At 38.7% G+C, this 20516-nt stretch overlaps 2 protein-coding genes across 3 annotated transcripts in view; one reads left to right on the forward strand and one right to left on the reverse strand.

Moving 5' to 3' along the window:
* Window positions 1-20516, reverse strand: part of wdr53 (WD repeat domain 53) — a 206053-nt gene that overhangs the window by 104258 nt on the left and 81279 nt on the right. The window lies entirely within an intron of this gene.
* The window catches only part of LOC148357953 (uncharacterized), a 93236-nt gene that overhangs the window by 10783 nt on the left and 61937 nt on the right, over window positions 1-20516 (forward strand). For both annotated transcript variants that reach the window (XM_088345428.1, XM_088345429.1), the window contains exon 2: window positions 7465-7776. In XM_088345428.1, coding sequence (XP_088201554.1) covers window positions 7465-7776 — 312 coding nt within the window. The remainder of the gene's footprint in view (window positions 1-7464; window positions 7777-20516) is intronic.

A 20516-nucleotide genomic window follows, 5' to 3' on the forward strand; every position in this document is an offset into this window, starting at 1 on the left:
ACACATTCATCGTAATTGTTTTTTTATTATTTAAGATCTTGTGCCGCTCCCCCCCTATAAGTCATGGTAACAATACCGCCCCTGGCGGCTGCCTGCCTTACCTGTGCCGCTTCTCAGTGCTGTTCTACATGAAGTATTTTTACATTTAAATGAAAAGATTTAAAAGAAAAGAAGAATCTGATTTTTGGGTGGGAAATGCCGAAGTCTTAGTGTGACCTATACAAGTTTTAGTCCTTCAGAGGTGACAGATATGCCCTAGTTTTGTAAGATTTGAGATGGAATGCATTTATCACAGAGGTGGCCGTTCCAGAGTGAACAGAAGTTTGTATTTAGGATGAGGTCAATTTGAAAAGATAGAAGTGTGCAGAATGGATGAATGGGAGTCTCATTTTTCACAACAAACTATTCATCTACATTCTACAAACTGAACTGTAGATGTTGACGAAATTACAGGAGTTACCAAAACCTTTTGAAGCCGAGAGCTAATGTTTTGTTAGTGATGAGTGGGAAAGGGTTAATTTTATATTAATTTCGAAAATAACAACTTAACATTATTATGGTTTTTACTATGCTATGATAATGTTTGTACCAGGTTGTATGTATAAGGTGTACGGTTAACCATTAAAACACATGCCTTGTAAAAAGGCATTGAGTGACTTACATACGGTATTTTTATGACCATAAGGCGCACCGTACTCAAAGGCACGTGTGCTATTCCAAGCACAAAAACAGAACTGGATAAACTTTTCTTGACCAGTAATTGTCATCAATCAAAGTCCTTTCCCTCTGTTTCTGAATTGAGCTGCTGTGCTAAATGTCCACCAATTGTGCCAGGTGCAATTTCTTCACATTCAGAGACACTTTTCATGCTGTCTGGTGTCTCAGAAATTATGCTAGTTTTTGCGAGAGCTTCAACAGTGCCAGCAGACGCCTTAGCCCAAGCATCTACAATCTGCCTGCGATGATAGATAGATTGATAGATAGATAGATAGATAGATAGATAGATAGATAGATAGATAGATAGATAGATAGATAGATAGATAGATAGATAGATAGATAGATAGATAGATAGATAGATAGATAGATAGATAGATAGATAGATAGATAGATAGATAGATAGATAGATAGATAGATAGATAGATAGATAGATACTTTATTCATCCCCGAAGGGAAATTCACATTTCCAACAGCATCCCTGAGCTGAGAACAATACAATAATAAAGCAAAAAGAATACAATATACAAATACCCAGTGTGACGTGCAAATGCCCACTGTAGCATGTTATATAGAATATCTAATAGAATATCTAAATTGTGCTACACAGAATACATATTGCAATAAATATGATCAGAATCCGAATCACCTTTATCATCATTGTGTTGCTACGATGAAATTAGGGTTGCACTCCAGTTGGTAAATGTATACAATAAATAGAAACATATAAAGTATCTATCCATTATGTGCAATACTTGTCCTCAGGGTTGCGGGGGTGCTGGAGCCCACCCCAGCCATCTTCGGGCAGTGGGCAGGGCACACCCTTAACTGGTTGTCAGCCAGTCGCAGGGCCCACCGGCCAATTAGCCTGACATGCATTTTTTGGGAATGTGGGAGGAAACCGGAGTGCCTGGGGAAAACCGAGGCAAGCATGGGGAGAACATGCAAACTGGTAGCTGGATTCGATCCCAAGAACCCACGGGTGCGCCAACCATTCAGCCGCCGTGCCGCCTACATATAAAGTATTCATCTCTAATATAAAGTATTCGCATATAAAATAAAAACTACATAGCTGGCATATCTCATTCATAACTGGGATATTGAACTTATAACCATGATATTGCACTTGTATTCCAAAACTATGTTTTTGTGGGTTGATAGCTCCGGAGAAGAAGCTTTCCTTTAGTCTCTTTGTTTGGGCCTTGTGGGTTCTAACGCCAGATGGTAGCAGTTGGAAAAGGTGGTTGCTTGGGTGTAAGGAATTCTTCACTCTGTGTTTAGCTGAGGTGGCGAGAGCTATCGATGTTCCAGGTTGGGCAGGGGGCAGCCTGTGATCTTTTGGGTTGTTTATAATCCTCTGTAAGGCTTTCATGTCTGCTGCAGAGTATCCTCCGTAACGCGTAGTGATGCCATACAGTAGTAGATCTACGTCTTGTAAAATTAGGTGTATCTTGAGAAATGGATGAGTACAAAGGTGTATTCAAGTCAACAAAAGGACAAGAAGATCAGGGTTCATTTGCTTCACTTGGTGTTTTAGACAATCAGCGCCATTGGTAGAGGTGCTTCAAGTCGTTTTGATCACGTGTTTGGGATCACGTGACCGTTCAATATGCCAACATGTGTTAAATTGAATTTGTTCGTAAGTGGCTTCAGTGCTATATCTTGTATGGAATGTATGTTTAAGGTTTAAATAAGTATATTTAAGGCTTGTATAAGTAACCATCATTGTTTTGTACTAAAAACATTTTTAAAAATCCTAAAAAAGTATTCTCTATACGGATAAATAAAGTTGAGTTTAACTTATATTTGGAAGATGCGCTTCAAGAGGTCCTCCTCCGTGGTAAAAAGCGTTTCTCAACCGCATCAAGCTTTCTTATTCCACTTTCATTTTAAAAGAAACGGCTCACCTCTTCTTTACACTTTACACCAACCATATTGAACGCATGCACGACATATTAAACAATAAAAACGTCAAAGTTCTTAGCACGCTACCGATACAGTACACATTGTCATGTTTACACTAATAGAAAGTTTACACACGACCTAGGAAGAGGAAGCAGATTTTTTTTTTACTTCTTGGTGGATGCCGGGTGACCTCTCACAGCACCACCACGCACCGGTAGCGATGGAATGAAGTACTTCGGTCATATCCTGTACTAATAATAACAAAATCGAACTTACAGCAATGTCTGGATATTTTTTGACGTACCGAAAAAATATCTACAGTTTTACGTACGTCGAATGGTCGTAAGTAGGGGAGGGTCCGTACACACTTTCTGAACACATTCATTAAACCCGGGATTGTAGCCCCTCATTTCAAATAATTACCCCTCAGAAACATATACCATATTCATTTTCCTTTCATACACTGACAGCCTGAACAAAAGAGCCCGTATCACTCATCGGTATACCTTCAAAGTCAAATGACACCAAAGTGCTTGGGCTCATTAGCATGTATGAAAAAAATCTCTTGAGACGTCAAGTCACTGGGCAGCTGAAGTGTGTTTTGTTGTTTCTATGGCCTTTTAGCAGTTAAAGGAAAAGAGGGAGGATATTATTCCTTCTATTGTTTTCTCTGGACCTTTATTATGTTTGGTCTTGAGTAAGGTGATGACAACTGGGGTTGGACTGGTCACCAGCTAATCACAGGAAATACATAGACACACATTCCCATCTATTAGTATTACAGTCTTCTTTTAACAGTGTAGCATATCCAAGTGCTGTATAATAGGAAAGAAATCGAAGTGGAATATCTCCACCAAAAGCAGCAGTTTTATAATGGGAAATAAATCAATACACTGCAGCTTTAAAATGTTTATTGTCAAAAAAATGAAACAAAAGGGACGTTTACCTTGTTTTTGTGAAAGCAACACACATAGACAGTAAATATAACCCACTGTCCAAAAATTGTTTTCCAATTCGCTATAAAATGTGTGTACTTTTTATGTATTTTCATTCTAATAACGTGATATTTGTAATTGTTTTATGTCTATTAAAATAAGAAAAACATTCCTATTTATCGTAATTATTTTCTAATTTTGGGAGGATTTTTTCATTATAAATAGGAATGTCATTTTAAATAAGATATTTTTTTACAAGAAACAAAGGAAAATATATTTGAAGAATATATTTAAATGACCTGTCATGATGACTGATCTGGATCACCTGTGCCAGCTCATTTGGTGCCAGCCGCTGCGGGCTACCCGATTGGTTCCCTGTCTCTTTTTTAAGCCCAGTCCTTTCACTCTCCTGTTGTTAGTCGGTCAGCGAACTTCTGTTTGTACAAGGCAAGCATTTTGACTCCCGTCGGTCCCGCTTTTTGCACCTGTTTTTCCACCTGTCCGTTCCTGATCTCTGGCTACGACCTGTTTTTGAGCCCGACCACGTTTGCTATCCTGTCTCGGCTTACGACCCGTTTTTGATCATGACGTTTTTGCTCTCCTGTCCTGGCTATCGACCTGTTTTCTCCGTCTTGACACCGCCATCTCCTGCTCCGGAAGATCCACTTCCGTTTTCGGATCACAATCCGATTGTGTGAGTGACTTGCTTCCCACGTCCAGCGAGCACCGGATCACGGGTGCTGCCCTTCCTCTTTCTATCAATAAACTTGTGGTTAACGCTATGCATTTGGGTCCTGATTCAGTCCTGGTCGTGACATGACTCGTATTATCTGACAGTGTGGTAAAGAATTGTGTTTGCTGTGCATTGGGTGTGTAAATCATTTTGGTTTTTAATGTTTAGTTTAACCGTGTACAACTTGCCAAGTAGATACGATTTTTTTTAATTCAACTCAACTTTATTTATAAGGGAATTTTAAGGGGCATTGTGTATTATTTAGCACTTCCTAGTGGTAAAAAACGTAATTCATTAAAAAAGCGTTGATTTTGAGTATTAATCAAAAACACATGCATTTTAGAAAAATACTCACACAGTAGGTCAAGAAATTTGCATTTATGTGAACTAACATGAGGCTCACCTAGAGGGAGCTGACATAATTCTCCACATAGATAAATCATAGAAAGGCGCGTACCAGCTGGCCTAGAACTGATTCAGACCTGTGGAATCCGACTGTTTCATTAAATCAAAGCATTGCGAAAGAACACTGCAGGTGATAATGCGGTGTGATTTCTGACAAGTGCTCAGAATGTCAAAGTTAAGAAATTCAATGAAGCTCAGGTATATGAGTGGAGTAACTATGACTCCCTTTATTATTAAACAGTGATGCACACGAACGGATGAACAATTCCCACTGTCACTATGGAGTAAGATCATGATCTTTTGGCAGAATCAGCAGGGAAACACAGAAAAGTAACACACTGTGCCGCAATTAACACACTCGTTTGTATACTCTGTCTACAACTGTCAAGCTCAATCAACTAGCGCAGCAGTCAATGTTAATTAAATTGGCATTAACATATATGTAGGAATGTGACAAAAATATTCTCAAAACAAAACTTAATCAACTGTACTGACTAAAATTCAGAACCCCCTACAAGCACAACAGCCTGTACACCACAGGTGTCAAACTCACGGCCCGTGGGCCACATCCGGCCCGGCGTCCAATTATATCCGGCCAGTGAAATCATTTTATATACATCTACTATAATGGCCCGGGTCTATGAAACGCTGATAACTTCCAATCCAACTTCCAACAATTTTTAATTCATTTAATTTTGAAGTTTGTTTATTCTGGAATAATATTCCTGACTGTTTTAAATGTACGGTATATTTTTTTCATGTTTTTTTTTTTTAAAGGCAAGTTTTAGTGTATTCAATAAATATTTATCCTGTTCGGCCCACGACCAAAGGTGTGGTTTGAGTTCTGGCCCTCTGTATAATTGAGTTTGACACCCCTGCTGTACACCTTCTGTGCCATGCAACTGACATTAAGCTCCCCGGTCCTTTGCGCATATGATAAGTGAAAAAGAGCAGACCAAATATTGCTACTAATATATAAAGGAATCATTATACATGCTGACACTATCCATCCATCCATCCATCCATTATCTGCACCGCTTATCCTCAATAGGGTCGCGGGGGTGCTGGAGCCCATCCCAGCTATCAGTAGGCAGACAATTCGCTCGCTCATTCACACCTAGGGACAATTCGGACCGGCCAATTCACCTAACATGAATGTCTTTGGAATGTGGGAGGAAACCGGAATGCCCGGAGGAAACCCACACAAGCACGGGTTTGATCTCATGACCTCAGACCTGTTCCTCACACGTGCTAACCACTGCTCCGCCGTGCTGCCCTATGCTTGTTACCAACAAATGAGAGGAACATACTAGTTATCCGGCTGACAGTTTTACAACTGATCACAGTTCTATATGTAGTTTCAGCTTTTGGCCTGATAGGAAAAATATACCCAATAAATAGACACCGACCGCCACACCAAAATATTCAATCAGCCAGCACTCATGCATAGATAGAAATGCTTATTCAATTAATATTGACTATTACGCTAGTCAATTGGGATTGACAGACATGAACAGACTCCAAAAGCGAGTGTTCTAATCACGTCAAAATGTGTTACTTTTCTGTGCTAGACATTTCCCTGCTGATTTTTGTAAAATTAATTAAATGGACCTGAATGAGTTCCATTTTATGGCGGTTTAAATCATTCAGTGCCAGACAATTCTCTAAAATGTGAAGAGCCTGTGCCAGCCAATTTTTTCCATTTTGACTTATTTTTGTGGCCTAAGGAAAATTTAGTCCTGTATCTATATAGACAGCCTAGAGGGATGGGGACCACCAGGCTGTAATTGCCCGGGACACGTCACGGGAAATGGTGCCCCATATGACCCTCGTGGTCTACGGATCCAACCAACCGGCTACATAGGCATAGGACATATCGAAAAAAAAGCTCGACACTCATCTTTTAATTGAAAAAAAGGATGTTTTTAGCTTTTAACAGTGTTTAGTAAACAACAGATAAACATTGCAAAGAATTCGGCTTTTTGTTGAAGAATACATTTCAAGCAGAACTTTCACGTTGGTACTTTTTTGAAATACTTTCAATAACTGAATACGGCTTTCCCAAAAACACGGGCGCTTTGCTTGCATGATAACATTTTATTGAAAGAACGCTAAACTCATGCATGAAGGGTGCATGAATTTTACAAGAACGTTTCAGTGCCTAAATGTTCCGGGTGACGTGATTGCACGATTGTGGTCACCATGGCGATCGCGTTCCTGTGGACTTGCACGAAACATTATCCCCCTCTGCCCCAAAGAAGTCCCTTCATCTTCTTTTTAGAAAGTGAAAAGCTCGAAGCGTTAACTGTCTGTACTTATCTTCCTTACTCTGACAACAATGCTTTACTACACCTATACTTGATATCTGCACTTCAATTGCTGGATACAGGAAGCACGACTAAAAAGTGGGGGATTCCGCTATGTGTGGAAAGATATTTGATCAAAGACACTCCTGTTATCTAATGGTTATCTTTCATACTAAAATCATTCCCAGAGGCTTGCTACTTACTGATGAGCAGAGCCACAGTCATTGTAATAGTTTTCTAAAGTAAAACAAAAACAAATGTATTTTTATGTTTTGGCACTCAGGGACAATAGTTCTGAATGAGTTAAACTCATTGCTCAAAATCCAATGCGGCTTGTGCAAAAAGTTTCTTTCCTTAAATTCACGCTTGCGGCTTTTTATCAGGTGCGCTCGTGTAGCCCGGAATTCACAGTAACTCATTTGAGAGGGTTCACAGTTTGCTGACATTTTTTGTGGTGTTTTGGCAGACGGCGCACACGGTGGGAATGTTCGAGCTCCAGATCCGCCACTACCAGAACCCCAACGGGCTCCTGCAGAACGGCGATTGCTGCGACCCCCCGGCGGTGGGAGGACCGCGTTGTTCGTCCCGGGACCAGTGCGACACTTTTTTCCGAGCTTGCCTGAAGGAGTATCAGGCCCGTGTGGTCCCCACCGGATCCTGCACCTTCGGCTCCGGCAGCACCGGCATCCTGGGAGGAAATTCCCAGTCGCTCCATCGCCACGGAGGAGACGATGCCACTAATGGACTCATTGTCATTCCCTTCAAATACGCCTGGCCAGTAAGTACAGAGCTGGTTATCTGCGGGGTTACCGGGGTAACGGCCCAAGCTTCAAGCACAACAATACACTCAAACAAGGCTGGCTGGAATAACAATGACCCTCAGAGGCAGAGTTCAGATTCCTTTTCTTTCCCTCTCTGACGAGAGGGGTCGGGCCACAAAGGCTTTATCATTGGATCTGCGTCGGGAAATTCCCTTTTAAACCCGCCGACGCCGCTCAGGTTTAATTGACTCATAATAGAAATCCTTGTTGACCCGAACCCTCGTCAATATCAGTGGGCTTAGTGTTAGGGAAACTTACAATGGGACAAAAGTGTTTTGTCAATTAATAAATAATCAAGGCTTGGATTTCCTACTGAAATGCCTCAAATGTGCGGGTACCATTTGGCGGCACCAGGCTGTACTTGCCCAAGACACACCACAGGAAATGGTGTCCCTATGACCCATGTGGTTAAGGGTTCCACCCACACCCCACCACTTAATAGTCTTGTTTTCAAAGGACACGTGTCATAAATGACCAATAAAGCATCACTGTATGTGCAAAAAAAAAAAACCCACGTCTCTGACCGGAGTTTACTTTTATCCTGGAAGAAGCAAAGGATGGGAATTCCGACCTTCTTAAAGAACTGGCTTTTTCGGCTTGGCTCACTAAAAAGAGCTGTTTCGAACCGTTGTTTTTTTTTTTTTTTCGTTTTTTGTCATTGTTTTTTAGATTTATATACTCTGTATTACCATTTATTATGTATTAATATGAATAACTCAAATGCGGAAAAATAAAGCAAAATTAACACTCTAACGGTAACACTAACCATTTAACAAAGCAAGGGCTAAACGTTCCTAAACATTATTATACAACCTACTTTTAAGTGTAATAGCCTCGTGTGCCAATAATTTGCCAAGGATAATTTAAGAGAGTCTACTTATCATATTTTATCGTTTTCATTTATTCGTTCATTTTTGCTTGAAGTTGTTTTTTCGTGTTGTTAGAAATGATCTTTTGGTCACTGGAAAAATATTTGGATAAGCTTAGGTTTCCCCAGGTTTATTCTTCAATTGACCTATGCTGTCAACGTGAAAGCGCTAGCCTTAGCCTTAGCATTAGCCACGAACCTCAACCTAATTGTCTTCATTTTAATTCATTGGGACTCAAAATTTTGCTCAGAGCGAGTAGTGCAAGTATTATAATATGAAATTCTTGAGAGTGTTTGACACACTGAAGTGACTGTATGTACTGTAATTGTTCATTGCTGAAACGAAATGCTAGTATAGCTGTTAGCATTTGATAGTATCTCAAATACTTGAATGTACTTTTTCATTTTTTGTTTTTGTTTATTTCAACGCCCTTTGTTGTTGACAGATCCCTCAATCGCTAGGGTTGTTGGGGCAGCACTTCACGTGGTGTGTCTTAGGCAAAAAAAGCTTGGTGGCACCTGTCCCTCTCCAGGCCATTTTTTTGGTTTGTTGTTTGCTCCCCACATGAAAAATACAACACTGGTTACATTAATTTGAATTAATTACCTTTAGCACTAAAATTTATCTTAACCAATTTTTTCTTCGGTAATAATTTATCACTTGACTGTTTGGCGTAGTTGCTAGCGAAACTAGCATTAATTGTTCTTATATGTTGAATGGTACTTTATAAAAACAACCATATGTAGTTTTGTCAAATACCCATCATTAATGCCGACAAATAATATATAAAAACGTATCCCATTCCAGAAGTTCTTTACCTGGATTTAGCGCAAGCGATAGCCACAAATAGCATCTGTTTTAGCTGTCTCCGCTTGAGCCACATTTCAGCAGTAAATGCTTTATGATTTAGCAGCTAAATTAAGTTTCAAAGACTTACTAATTATGAATGCTAATGCTTACTTACTTTATGGACTTGGCTGCAAGTAGCTAATGGAGAGGTCTTTGGATTACGGCCTAATGTCAAATAACGCACATTTTGAATGATTAAAAAAAAAAGTATTCTAATTCAACTATGTTCAGAAAGTAAATGAACTTCCAAAAGTGTCAGAGTTCTTTTAGAAAACATAAAAGTAAAACGATCAGTTGCACAGGCCTTTAACTAATAATGCTAAAGCTAACTTTGTGGATTTGACTGCTAGCTGCTAACAATGAGGTCTTTGGATTCACTCCTAATGTTGAACCATGGAAACAAATTGTTCAGAGAAATCCGAGAGAAGTATTGAGTTTCTCAGACCTTAACTACAAATGCTAATGCTAAGTTTGTGAACATAGCTGCAAGCTGTTGATGTTTTTGGATTAATGCTTAATGTTAAACCATGCAAATTTGTATGCATTTTTTGGTAGTATTTTAATTAAACTACTTTCAGAAGGTAGGTATATTTCCTAAAGTTTCAGAGTGCTAATACTACCTTAGTGGTCTTGGTCACTAGCCGCTAATGACGAGGTCTTTGGATTAGTTTCTATTGTTGAACCATATACATTTTTATCTAGAATGTTCAATGTGTTTGATTTAACTATGTTCAGTAAGTACATTAATTTTCTAATAGTGTCACTTTTTTAGTTTTAGAAAACATAAAAGGAAAATATTGACACAGACCATAACTACAAATGGCAATGCTTACTTTGTGGACAAGGTCGCTAGCTAATGATGAGTGTTTTGGATTAACCCCTAATGTAAAACCATGCAAATTTTAATTAGTATTGGTATTTTAATTAAAACCTGTACAATAAAATATTTGTATAATGTTTTTTTTTCTGTTATTACAATATAAAACAAATATCATCAAAAAATGTGCTAGTCGGTCAAAATTGTTTTTCTTTGTTGAAACATAAAAGGAACACTGTCAGAAATGTGCGAAACAGTTGCTATTTTTCGCTATAAATCAAGACAAAAATCGTGATCTTAATATGACATTTTTTGCCATATTGTCTACCATGGCCGCTATTACTATCAGATGGTAGGGGGTTTAAGTTATGCGTGACGTTTTGTGACATTTCGATAATTAGCTGCTGAAAAGGCAATGCTACACGTAGCCTTTGCAGTGTGATCATTAGAATTATTTTCTTATAATAGACGTCATATTTGGTAGCTTAGCTGTTAGTAACCCCCACTGGGGATTATAGGTTTGGTAATTCTTTTCTTGATTAGGATCAAAAAGAGCAACACTAAACACAGTACTCCGTTGTTGAGGCTTGTAACGAATTCACAATATATCCCTCGCTGCGTAGTATCGAACAGCTTAAACGCTGACTTTTACGTTTCGTGTCCGTTTCAGCCAAGTAATTAATCTTCCATTAGGGCGGCCATTTCTGTGTGTAACTTGAGAATGTATTGATTCTTCGAAGCAGTAGGGGTGGGCGATACTGGGATTTTTGGTATCGTTCCAATTAAAGCAAATACAGGCTTTTAGGTTTGCCGGAAAATCTCCTGATCATTGAATAATTAAACCCCTGCCCCTTAATTTTGTTTATAATTACAATAAAAAAACGCCTAAAGATTGTCTATTGATTAAATAACGACAATGCAAACTTTAACAGTATTAATAAACAAATATTAATATTTATATTAAAGTTGTTTCAGAACATAAGTCAAGAGAGTCAAACCAAAAAAACAGCAACTATGTAACGAGAATACAAATATTTACTAAGTCAACATGTCAACTAAGATACCTTCCATTGTACAATATTTTGAAAATTAATTCACGGTGCAAAATGTGAAAACAATACAATGATACAATGTAAAACTTTTAAACAGTATAAATGTAACTGTTGCCATGGCGCCCAATTGGCACCGCCCCTTGTAGCGCCAGCTGCGGCTCGTTGACAGATTGGCTTCCCTGTTGGTTTAAGATCAGGTAATTGTGTCATTGTAATCCTGTGCTGTCCTTTGAGACATTTTTGTGATTAAGTGCCATATAAATAAATGTGACTTGACTTGACTTGACCCTGCTATTTAAACCCAGTCCGGTCACTCTCCTTTGGTCAGTCCGTCAACGAATCTCTGCCCCACAAAACGTGGGTTTTGACTCGGTCCTGGTTTCCTGTTGGTATTCCCTGTCCGGCATTGTTTCTGATAATTTTCGTCCTATTTAATACTGGTCTCTAGCTTCGTTCCCGTCTATTTTTGTCCTGTTTATTTTTCTCTCCAGTTTTTGTTCCCATCTAGTGTGTCCTGTTTATTTTTGATATCCTGTTTCATTATCTATCCTGTTGGTCCCGTCCTGTTCAGTATCGACCCCATTTGTCCGATATCAACTCGGGCAATTGGTATCGATCTCGTCGGCCTCTGGCTTCCTATCGTTTCACGCCAGACTGCTGCCTCACGTGCATGACTCCCCATTTCCCGTAAAATAAAAGACTTGTGTGAGATCGTCACGCGTTTGGGTCCTGATCCTATCCCGGTTCATGACAATAAAAAAACAATACTGTACTTCAACTGTTTCAGAACAAAAGTCAAGAGAGTCCAACCAAAAAAGGCAGCAAAGTAACAAAAATACAAATCGTGTAAAACAATGGCATCAAAACAACAAAAATACACTATTTTCCAAAAAATAAGGCGCACCCAATACCCTCAAATTACGGTAAATGAATTCCACAAAGTATAATGCTTCTTCTTACGGTAACCATTTGTGATTGAATCAATTCATTTTAGTTGTAAAACCAGATTCCCTAATATTTATATTCGATGTAATACGTTGTTTATCTTTTGTTTTATTGCATGCGGCTTATATTGTCAACCGCCTTATATATGAAAGAACATTTTTCACAAGGGGGTATTGAAAGTACATCTTATGTCAGGTGCGCTTTAAAGGGACAGTGTGTATTATATAGTGCCTCCTAGTGGAAACATAACATCATTCATTTTAAAGAAAAAAAGATTTTTGAATCATGAGCAAAAATACATAAACTATCACATGAATGTGCATTTTTAAAAATACTCGCAGGTAGAGTAATGAGTATTTATTTGACCTAAGAGGAGGATCACCTAAAAGAATCAGACATATTTGTCAGTCATCTTGAGGACCCCCTTTTAATTATCATTTGTCTTCAGTTTTCTTTTTTTCTTTTTACTTTTCCCTATATATTTTTTTCCATTTCTCAGCTTTCTTCTCTTTTTTTGCATTCACTTTTTTGTGTTTTTTCTTCTCTTTTCTTCTTTTTATTCTTTGATTTTCAGTTTTTTTTCTTTTTTCATTTGTCTTTTTTTCTTATTTTTCCCCCTTTTATATTTTGTTCCTTCCTTTTTTTATTTCTGTGTCCTTTGTTTTTCCCTTTTTCTTTTTTCTCTTCTGCTTGTTTCTCTTTTCTCATTTACCCTTCTTTATATTTCCCAGTTTATTTCATTTTATATATTTTTATTCCTTTTTCCCAATTTATTATTATTAGTTTTGTTTTGTTCTCTTTCATTTACAAAAAGCTGGACAAAAATACAAAGGAAATTTGGGGTTTCCCAGTTTGTAGTTTCCCTTAGGCTTTTAGTACTCAGTTTTGGTTTCATAACACAATACAATGACATCTAGTGGTGAAATATTACACACTGTCCCTGTAAGTCAGGATAATATAGTATTATACAATGCACAATATTTGGAAAATAAAATGAGTAGTGCAAAGGCATTTTGATTCAATTTGAGAGTTATAATCTTATGACACACGAACAACATTACTGTCACACAGTGATAGATGAAATTGGAAGACAGTATCGATTTAAAACAATGGTATTTCAAGTCAAGTCAAGTCATGTTTATTTGTATTGCCCTTTATCACAAAGAGTCTGAAAGAGCTACACAGAACACAGATTACTGCAAACGACAGCCTATTATTACACCATCCCCGATCCAAAACCTACATGAGGGCAAGGAAAAACTCAAAAACCTCAACATGAGAAATCTTGAGAAGGGACCGCACATGAGTTAAGTTATGAGTTCCAGGATGACCAAGCTGCAATGGATGTTGAAATAACAATTAATACACAGATATCGTCAACAGGAATAGATTTGTGTTTTAAGGCAAGATTTAAACAGTACCACTGAGGTTGCAGATCGAATCCCAGAGGGCAGAGCATTCCACAGCACCGGCGCCCGAATGGAGAACGCTCTCAAACCTGCGGATGTATTTATTTTTAGTATCAGCTAAGTATCAATAATATCGATATTTGGACCAATCCGCCCACTCTAACCAAGTAGTCCAACTTTTATTTCAAAAACTGCCAGGGTCCAATATATTTCTGTCCTTTTGAAAGGCATAGAAAGAACCACAAAAGGGCAAAAACTGGCATTCATTGTGCACTAAATCAAGATCTTTCCACCCACACAGTAAGCGAAGATCACAATTAGTCTTTTCCTCTTGATGAATCACATCCACCATTTGCTGATGGATTGAAGCAGAAGCAATTATCCCTTGTTAGTGTGCGTTGATTGCATTGTGCCTCGCACCTACCGGAGTGTACGAGGGTTTTTCTCCTTTTCTTACCGTGCCTGAGCCAAGATTGGAGACGACATAGAAGTGTCAATGTGTTGTGGACGGGTGAGTCTCGAAGGGGGAGAACGTGATCTGCAAACTCCTCCCGTTCTCCCCCGCCTCAGGTGAGGAGGTGAGCTCGGCTCTTTGTTTGGGAAAGGTGAGCTCACTTACTCGTTCTTTTCTTCCTCGTGGGAAATATGAGCTCGGTGTGCCTCCCGATGTTGTCGCTATTTATTCGTATCTCTTTAGAGGTATTCCTGAATACTTAAAAATGCAAAATGTTAGGAGATAGTACATGGTTTTTGCATAAAATCTAAATACATTACATCGTTATATTCCAATTATGCATTTTGAAGACAGGCATGTCTTGATTTTATCATTCTGACCTGTGACGTCATGGGAGGAACATCAGAACCCTAGCAAGCCAGTCACCATATTTTTTAATGTATTAATTATTCAAAAAGGGTATGAGTGTTTTAAGCTAAATTTTGGTAGTTTTTGCAAAAAATGCCGTTGTGTCGCAGGTGGATGCAGTAATGCTAAAAAGGCGAGCAGCCAAAAAGGAACTAACTGGCAAAACATTGAATGGTTGATTTATTATTTATATATTCTCATCGTTGCACGGTGGATGGCTGTTAAGTGTGCATCCTCACAGTGCAGGGGCCCAGGGTGCAAATCTAGCTACTGCAGTCTCTCCATGTGGAGTTTGCATGTTCTCCCCGTGCCTGCGTGGGTTTCCTCCAGTCAGGTACCAGCACAGAAAACAGGAAACAGAACCCACCCGCGTAACGTTACTCACAGTTTATTGGGGAGAAGAGAAAGGAGCGCACATTCGATCCGGAGATCGTTGGTCGTGGGGAGTAGATTACTCGGAACGCGGAAGTGATCAAAATCAAACAGATCGTGGCTAGATCAAAACAGGAGCAAAAACACAGGAAAAACAGAGATTCACAGGGCTTGGCAAAACAAGAACAAAAATACAGGAAAAACGGAGATTCACAGGGCTTAGCAAAACAAGAGCAAAAACACAGGAAAAACAGAGATTCTCAGGGCTTGACATGTCAAACAGAGTTTCGTAGACGCTCTGACCCCAGGTGACTCACAGGACAGCGTTTAAGTGGTCACAGGGAGCAATGTGACAACGACTTTCAGCTGGTGTCCATGGGCGGGGCCAATTGGGCGCCCTGGCAACCGTGACAGGAGCTGGCGCCACACGGCAGGGCAAATTGGGCACCATGGCAACCGTGACACCTCCATGCACTACGGTTTTCTGCGACATTGCAAAAAACATGCAATTCAGGTTAATTGCGTGAATTAGCGTGTGAATGGTTGTTTTTCTCTGTGTGCCCTGCGACTGGCTGGCAACCAGTTCAGGGTGTCCCCTTGCCCACTTCCCAAAGATAGCTGGCTCCAGTGCCCCCGCAACCCTAGTGAAGATAAGCGGCACGGAAAATGGATGAATATTCTCTCAACATTAATCTTTTTACAGAATTAAAATAACTAAAGCAACTAAGAAATTGAGGTCACTAAAAAAATACTTCATTTTCTTAAGAATTATTTTAATAATAAATAGAATACAAAAATCCATCCTTTATCCAAACCGCTTTTGTTAATTTTTAAAACGTAATCAGAAAGTCAAAATATAATACATTAATTCTAACCATTCACACTAATTGTCAGGCGAATCTTTATCAGAAGGATAATGGCAAATCATATTTCTCCGATAAAAAAAAAATTCGAACTCACTCACCGGCACTGACAGTTATAAAGGTCAAAAATCCAATTTAAAGTTAGCGCCAATGATGACTCTTGTTGTCAACCATACATTTTCTATTCAAACAGGGTGGCCATAAGTTAACTACTATTCTATATATTCTATAACGTTGCTTATTTTAAGTAACTGTTTTTATTTTACTTCATCTTATTTTTTTCTTGTTAGAAAAACTACTACCTAAAACAAGCATATTGATCTGGTATGGCAGATGGTAGATAGTTTGGATCAATTGATGTATTTAAAAAAAAGAAAAAAAGGAATAAGTGGATATTGAAATTTAAAAAAGGAAAGACACACGGAGCGCCGCCAATAGGTGGCTAACCAAGACAGATCAACGAAAGATGGCCGTAGCCTCGGCGGTAAAACACGCAGTGAGCCGCCAGGCTAACCAGGAACCAACAACGAAAAGTGGCAAGGACTAAGGCAATAAACGCGAAGCCAGCTGAAGGTAAACCAAGGGACACAGCAAAACCGGCGCTAATGCCAGGCTAGCTGGCCACACAAAACACTCTGGGCAGCCAATGGGTGCCAACCTGAAGGAAACAAAACAGGAAAGCCCTCAGCAGCACAGACTATGATGGAGAACTAGCCGGACCAATCGCGACTCACGTGGTAAAAAACACAAATGAAAAGCTACCATCGCCTACCTAAAAGGAGGCGAAGGCAACAAAGGAACCCACGCTCTAACGGCAGCTTTTAGAGTTGAAGCACGCAACTCCAGCAAAACAGTCACAATGCCCCCAGCAAAAGAGTAAGCAAAGTTCTGATTTCTGCAAGCAAAAATGAGCAGTACGCAATCACTGTTCACTAAGACCACTGTCTGTTTTGGAGCTGGCCTCACTTGTTGTGTTAAGGGGATTTTCCATCTTGAAAGTGCTGTGTTCCTTCAATAATGTCACAGCTCTACAAGAGAGAAGCCAGATGGGTCAACTCTGAGACTAAATTTCTTAAATACCCTGGCGAGTGAAATATTTAGCAAAATATTAACACAATTTTGGGGAGGGACACAGGAACATGTTCTGTGCCTGATTAAAAAGATTCTACTGTTTGAGAATATCTTTAAAAGTATTTTTTTATAATTGAAAATTCAATTGAATCCAATTAAAACTGTAAACAGTGTTTTCCAATCCATCCACTTTTCCAAACCCACGTAGTATTTACTAGTACAACGGTTGCATGATAGCATCAAACATCCAGACTTTGAAGCAGCGGTATGAAACCCCCCGTCCTTGAGAGCTATACTCTTGAAGCAAGAAAAGTAAAACAATTCTATTTTTTTGTGCGTGATAAGTTTGTGACTAAAATCCTAAGAACGAAGTCATAGAACCCAGTTCTACAGTAAAAAATCCAAGGTTGCGTCTCTGGTTTTTATTTGATGTTTCTGTGTTTAAATAGGCTATCTAGCTTTTGATGATTAAAATCACATACTCATAATTTAATTATTTGTTAAGATTAAAATCAAATGTTTCTAGTCAAAACCTACATTCACTTAATAAATTATGTATTGATTCAATGATTGATTGATCAAACATTCAATGTTTGACTTATTTTGTATATATTCTCTGTTTATTTTTGACAGGTTAAAATAATTAAAGTGAGTAAGAAATTGAGATTATTTCATTTTGTTTAGAATATTTTGATGATAAATAGAATACAAAAACCCATTAGTTGTCCAAACCGCTTTTATTAATTTCCAAAAGGTAATTAGAATGTCAAAATACAGTATTTCGAGAGATTTATGATAATAGTCGGAAAGATCTTTATCAAACGGATAATGGCAATTCATATTTCCCGATCTGATAAAAAAAAAAAAAAAAAAATTCTGACTCACTTACTGCCACTGACAGTTGTAAATGTCAAAGATCCAATTTAAAGTTAGCGCCATTGACGTCTTTAATGGTCAGTCATACATGTTCTGTTTAAACAGGGTGGCAATAGGTTAATTAATTATTCTATATATTCTATAATGTTGCTTATTTTAAGTATTAGCTCTCATTTTTCTACATCTTATTTTTTTCTTGTTAGAAAAATAAAACCACTACCGGTACTTAGAATAAGCAAAATGATTTGATAAGTTTGGCTCAATTCAAGTATTTAAAAATATATTTTTTTAAGGAATAACTTACTATTGAAATTTCAAAAAGTAGTCTGCTATTTCCCATATTAAATGAATCTTTCTTATTTAACCGAAAGATTAATTTTGATGAAATAGTTTTGTTTTGAAGTCATTTACTGCCAATGACAATAAAAGCGGTCATAGATCCAATTTGGATTTAGTGTCATTGAGGACTTGAGACGTCAAAACGTATTTACATTTTTGCTCTAAAACTTTGTAAGAAAAAATAAAAATACGATTTAAAACAGGCAAAATCATCAAATATCGGCAGATCGTAGATACTTAAGCTTTTTCAGGATTTTCAAGGACCTTTGTTTTCTAACTGGCATGATGTCTCAGTGTTTGAGGTTATTTTAAGCCTACTTTAATTAAAATAATTACAACCGACAATAACATAATAATAACATTGTAACCAGTCTTGGGCACGTTACTTTAAAAAAGTAATTAGTTATAGTTACTCCTTACTTCCTCCAAAAAGTAACAGAGTTTAACTGAATTAGTCTATAGTAAAAGTAACTAGTTACTAGAGAAAGTAACTATTTCTGTTACTTGTTGTATGTCCAAGAATTTGAAATTTTCTGAGCAATATTTGGATCAGTTGAGTGGAGAAGAACAGACATGTATGTCATAATTACCGATATGAACCACCTGTGCCCGCTCATTTCGCGCCAACCTCCGCGGGCTCTGATTGGCTCCCTTTCCCTATTTAAAACCCAGTCCTGTTACTCTCCTGTTGTCAGTCCGTCTGCGAACCTCTGTTGATACAAGGCGAGCCTTTTTTGACCCCGACTCCCGCTGGTCCCGTTTTGCTCCCGTTCGTCTCTGGCTACGACCTGTTTTGATCCCGACCACGTCCTCATTCTTGATCTTGACTACGTCTACTCTTCGTCCTGGCTTACGTCTCGTTTCCGACCCAGACCACATTTTTGCTCGTTACGCAATTGGGTTCTGATTCCGCTCTGGTCGTTACAATGTAGTAGTATCAGAGAACCCCATGATATTATTTGCACTTCACTAGAATAAGATTTACGCTACACTTGAAGTGCAAAAAATATAAAAAGTACAACAAATCAGCAGAAAAGAATATAAAGTCAGTTTGATAAATTAAACAAAAATGAAAACAATGGAACAAAAGAAAAAATACAATAACTAAAGCGAGATAAAAAGAAAAAAGAATACACTTAACATTTTAATACAAACACCTTAACACTCAATAACAAAGGAAATACAATTAGATATTTATAAATCTAAAAAAAAGAGATCAAATACAAAAACATTTTTATGCTCAAACAATTTAAAGAACAAGACGGAACACCCCAAAAATGCATATTGACCAATCATAAGAGCGAAAAAGGCGTCTCAAAGGGAATCAGTTGTTGATAGAGACGTGTCGGTCGCGAACGACACAAATCGATTGCACCAGCAATGACAACGGCACATTTGCCTTTTTCTTTGGCACATTAGTAAATACTATATTTTATAATCGCTATCTATCTTTGTGGGAGTCGCCATTTTGAATGGTCACATTTTTCGAAAAGCATGTATGTATATACCGGAGCCATATCCCCCTAGTGGGAGGTAGATAGAGTCAAGAACACACTTACATCCTTTTATTCTTGAATCTTTCTGGGAGATTGATTTAGAGGAGGGGATTCCCAGCCACCTTGCTCAACCCAACCGATGTCACGCAACACCTGTCTTTGGGAGTCATCAGCTGACCAAACCCTCTAATGCCGAGCTCTGAGCATTGAGGCAACGGGTACCAATGTCATAAGTCTTGGGTACGACTCGACCGAGGCTGAAACCAGCGACCTCCCGGTCTCGGGGCAGGCAACCCTACCCCCGAGGCCAACGATTTGTTCCAAAAAGCCATGACGTAAACTACATCAGGTTTGCAGCGGCAACCTGCTGTTGCATTCTGCACCCAACGTAACACTGCATTTGACCCTCAGTAACTGTAACGCAGTTGTAAAGACTGTCATAGTTGCCATGGCGCCCAATTGGCCCAGCCCATGGACACCAGCTGAACCTCGTTGATAGATTGCTCCCTGTGACTACTTAAACGCTGTCTCGTGAGTCGCCTCTTGTCGGAGCGTCTGCAAAACTCTGTTTTGACACGTTAAGCCATGACAATCTCTCTTTTTCCTGTTTTTTTGCTCTTGTTTGCCAAGCCCTGTGAATCTCCATTTTTTTTCCTTTGTTTTTTGCTCCTGTTTTTCTCTCGCCACGATCTGTTTGATTTTGACCACTTTCGCGTTCCGAGCAATCTACTCCCCGCGACCAACGATCTCCGGATCGAGTGCGCGCTCCTTTCTCTTCTCCCCAATAAACTGTGAGTAAGGTTACGCGGGTGGGTTCTGCTTTCTGTTTCCTGTCCTGGTCCTGATAAAGACAGAAAAAGTAACTAGTTCGATTACC

The sequence above is a fragment of the Urocampus carinirostris genome, chromosome 10 (genome assembly GCF_059441175.1).
Source record: "Urocampus carinirostris isolate Australia breed hairy pipefish chromosome 10, RoL_Ucar_1.0, whole genome shotgun sequence".
NCBI classification, from domain to species: Eukaryota; Metazoa; Chordata; class Actinopteri; order Syngnathiformes; family Syngnathidae; genus Urocampus; species Urocampus carinirostris.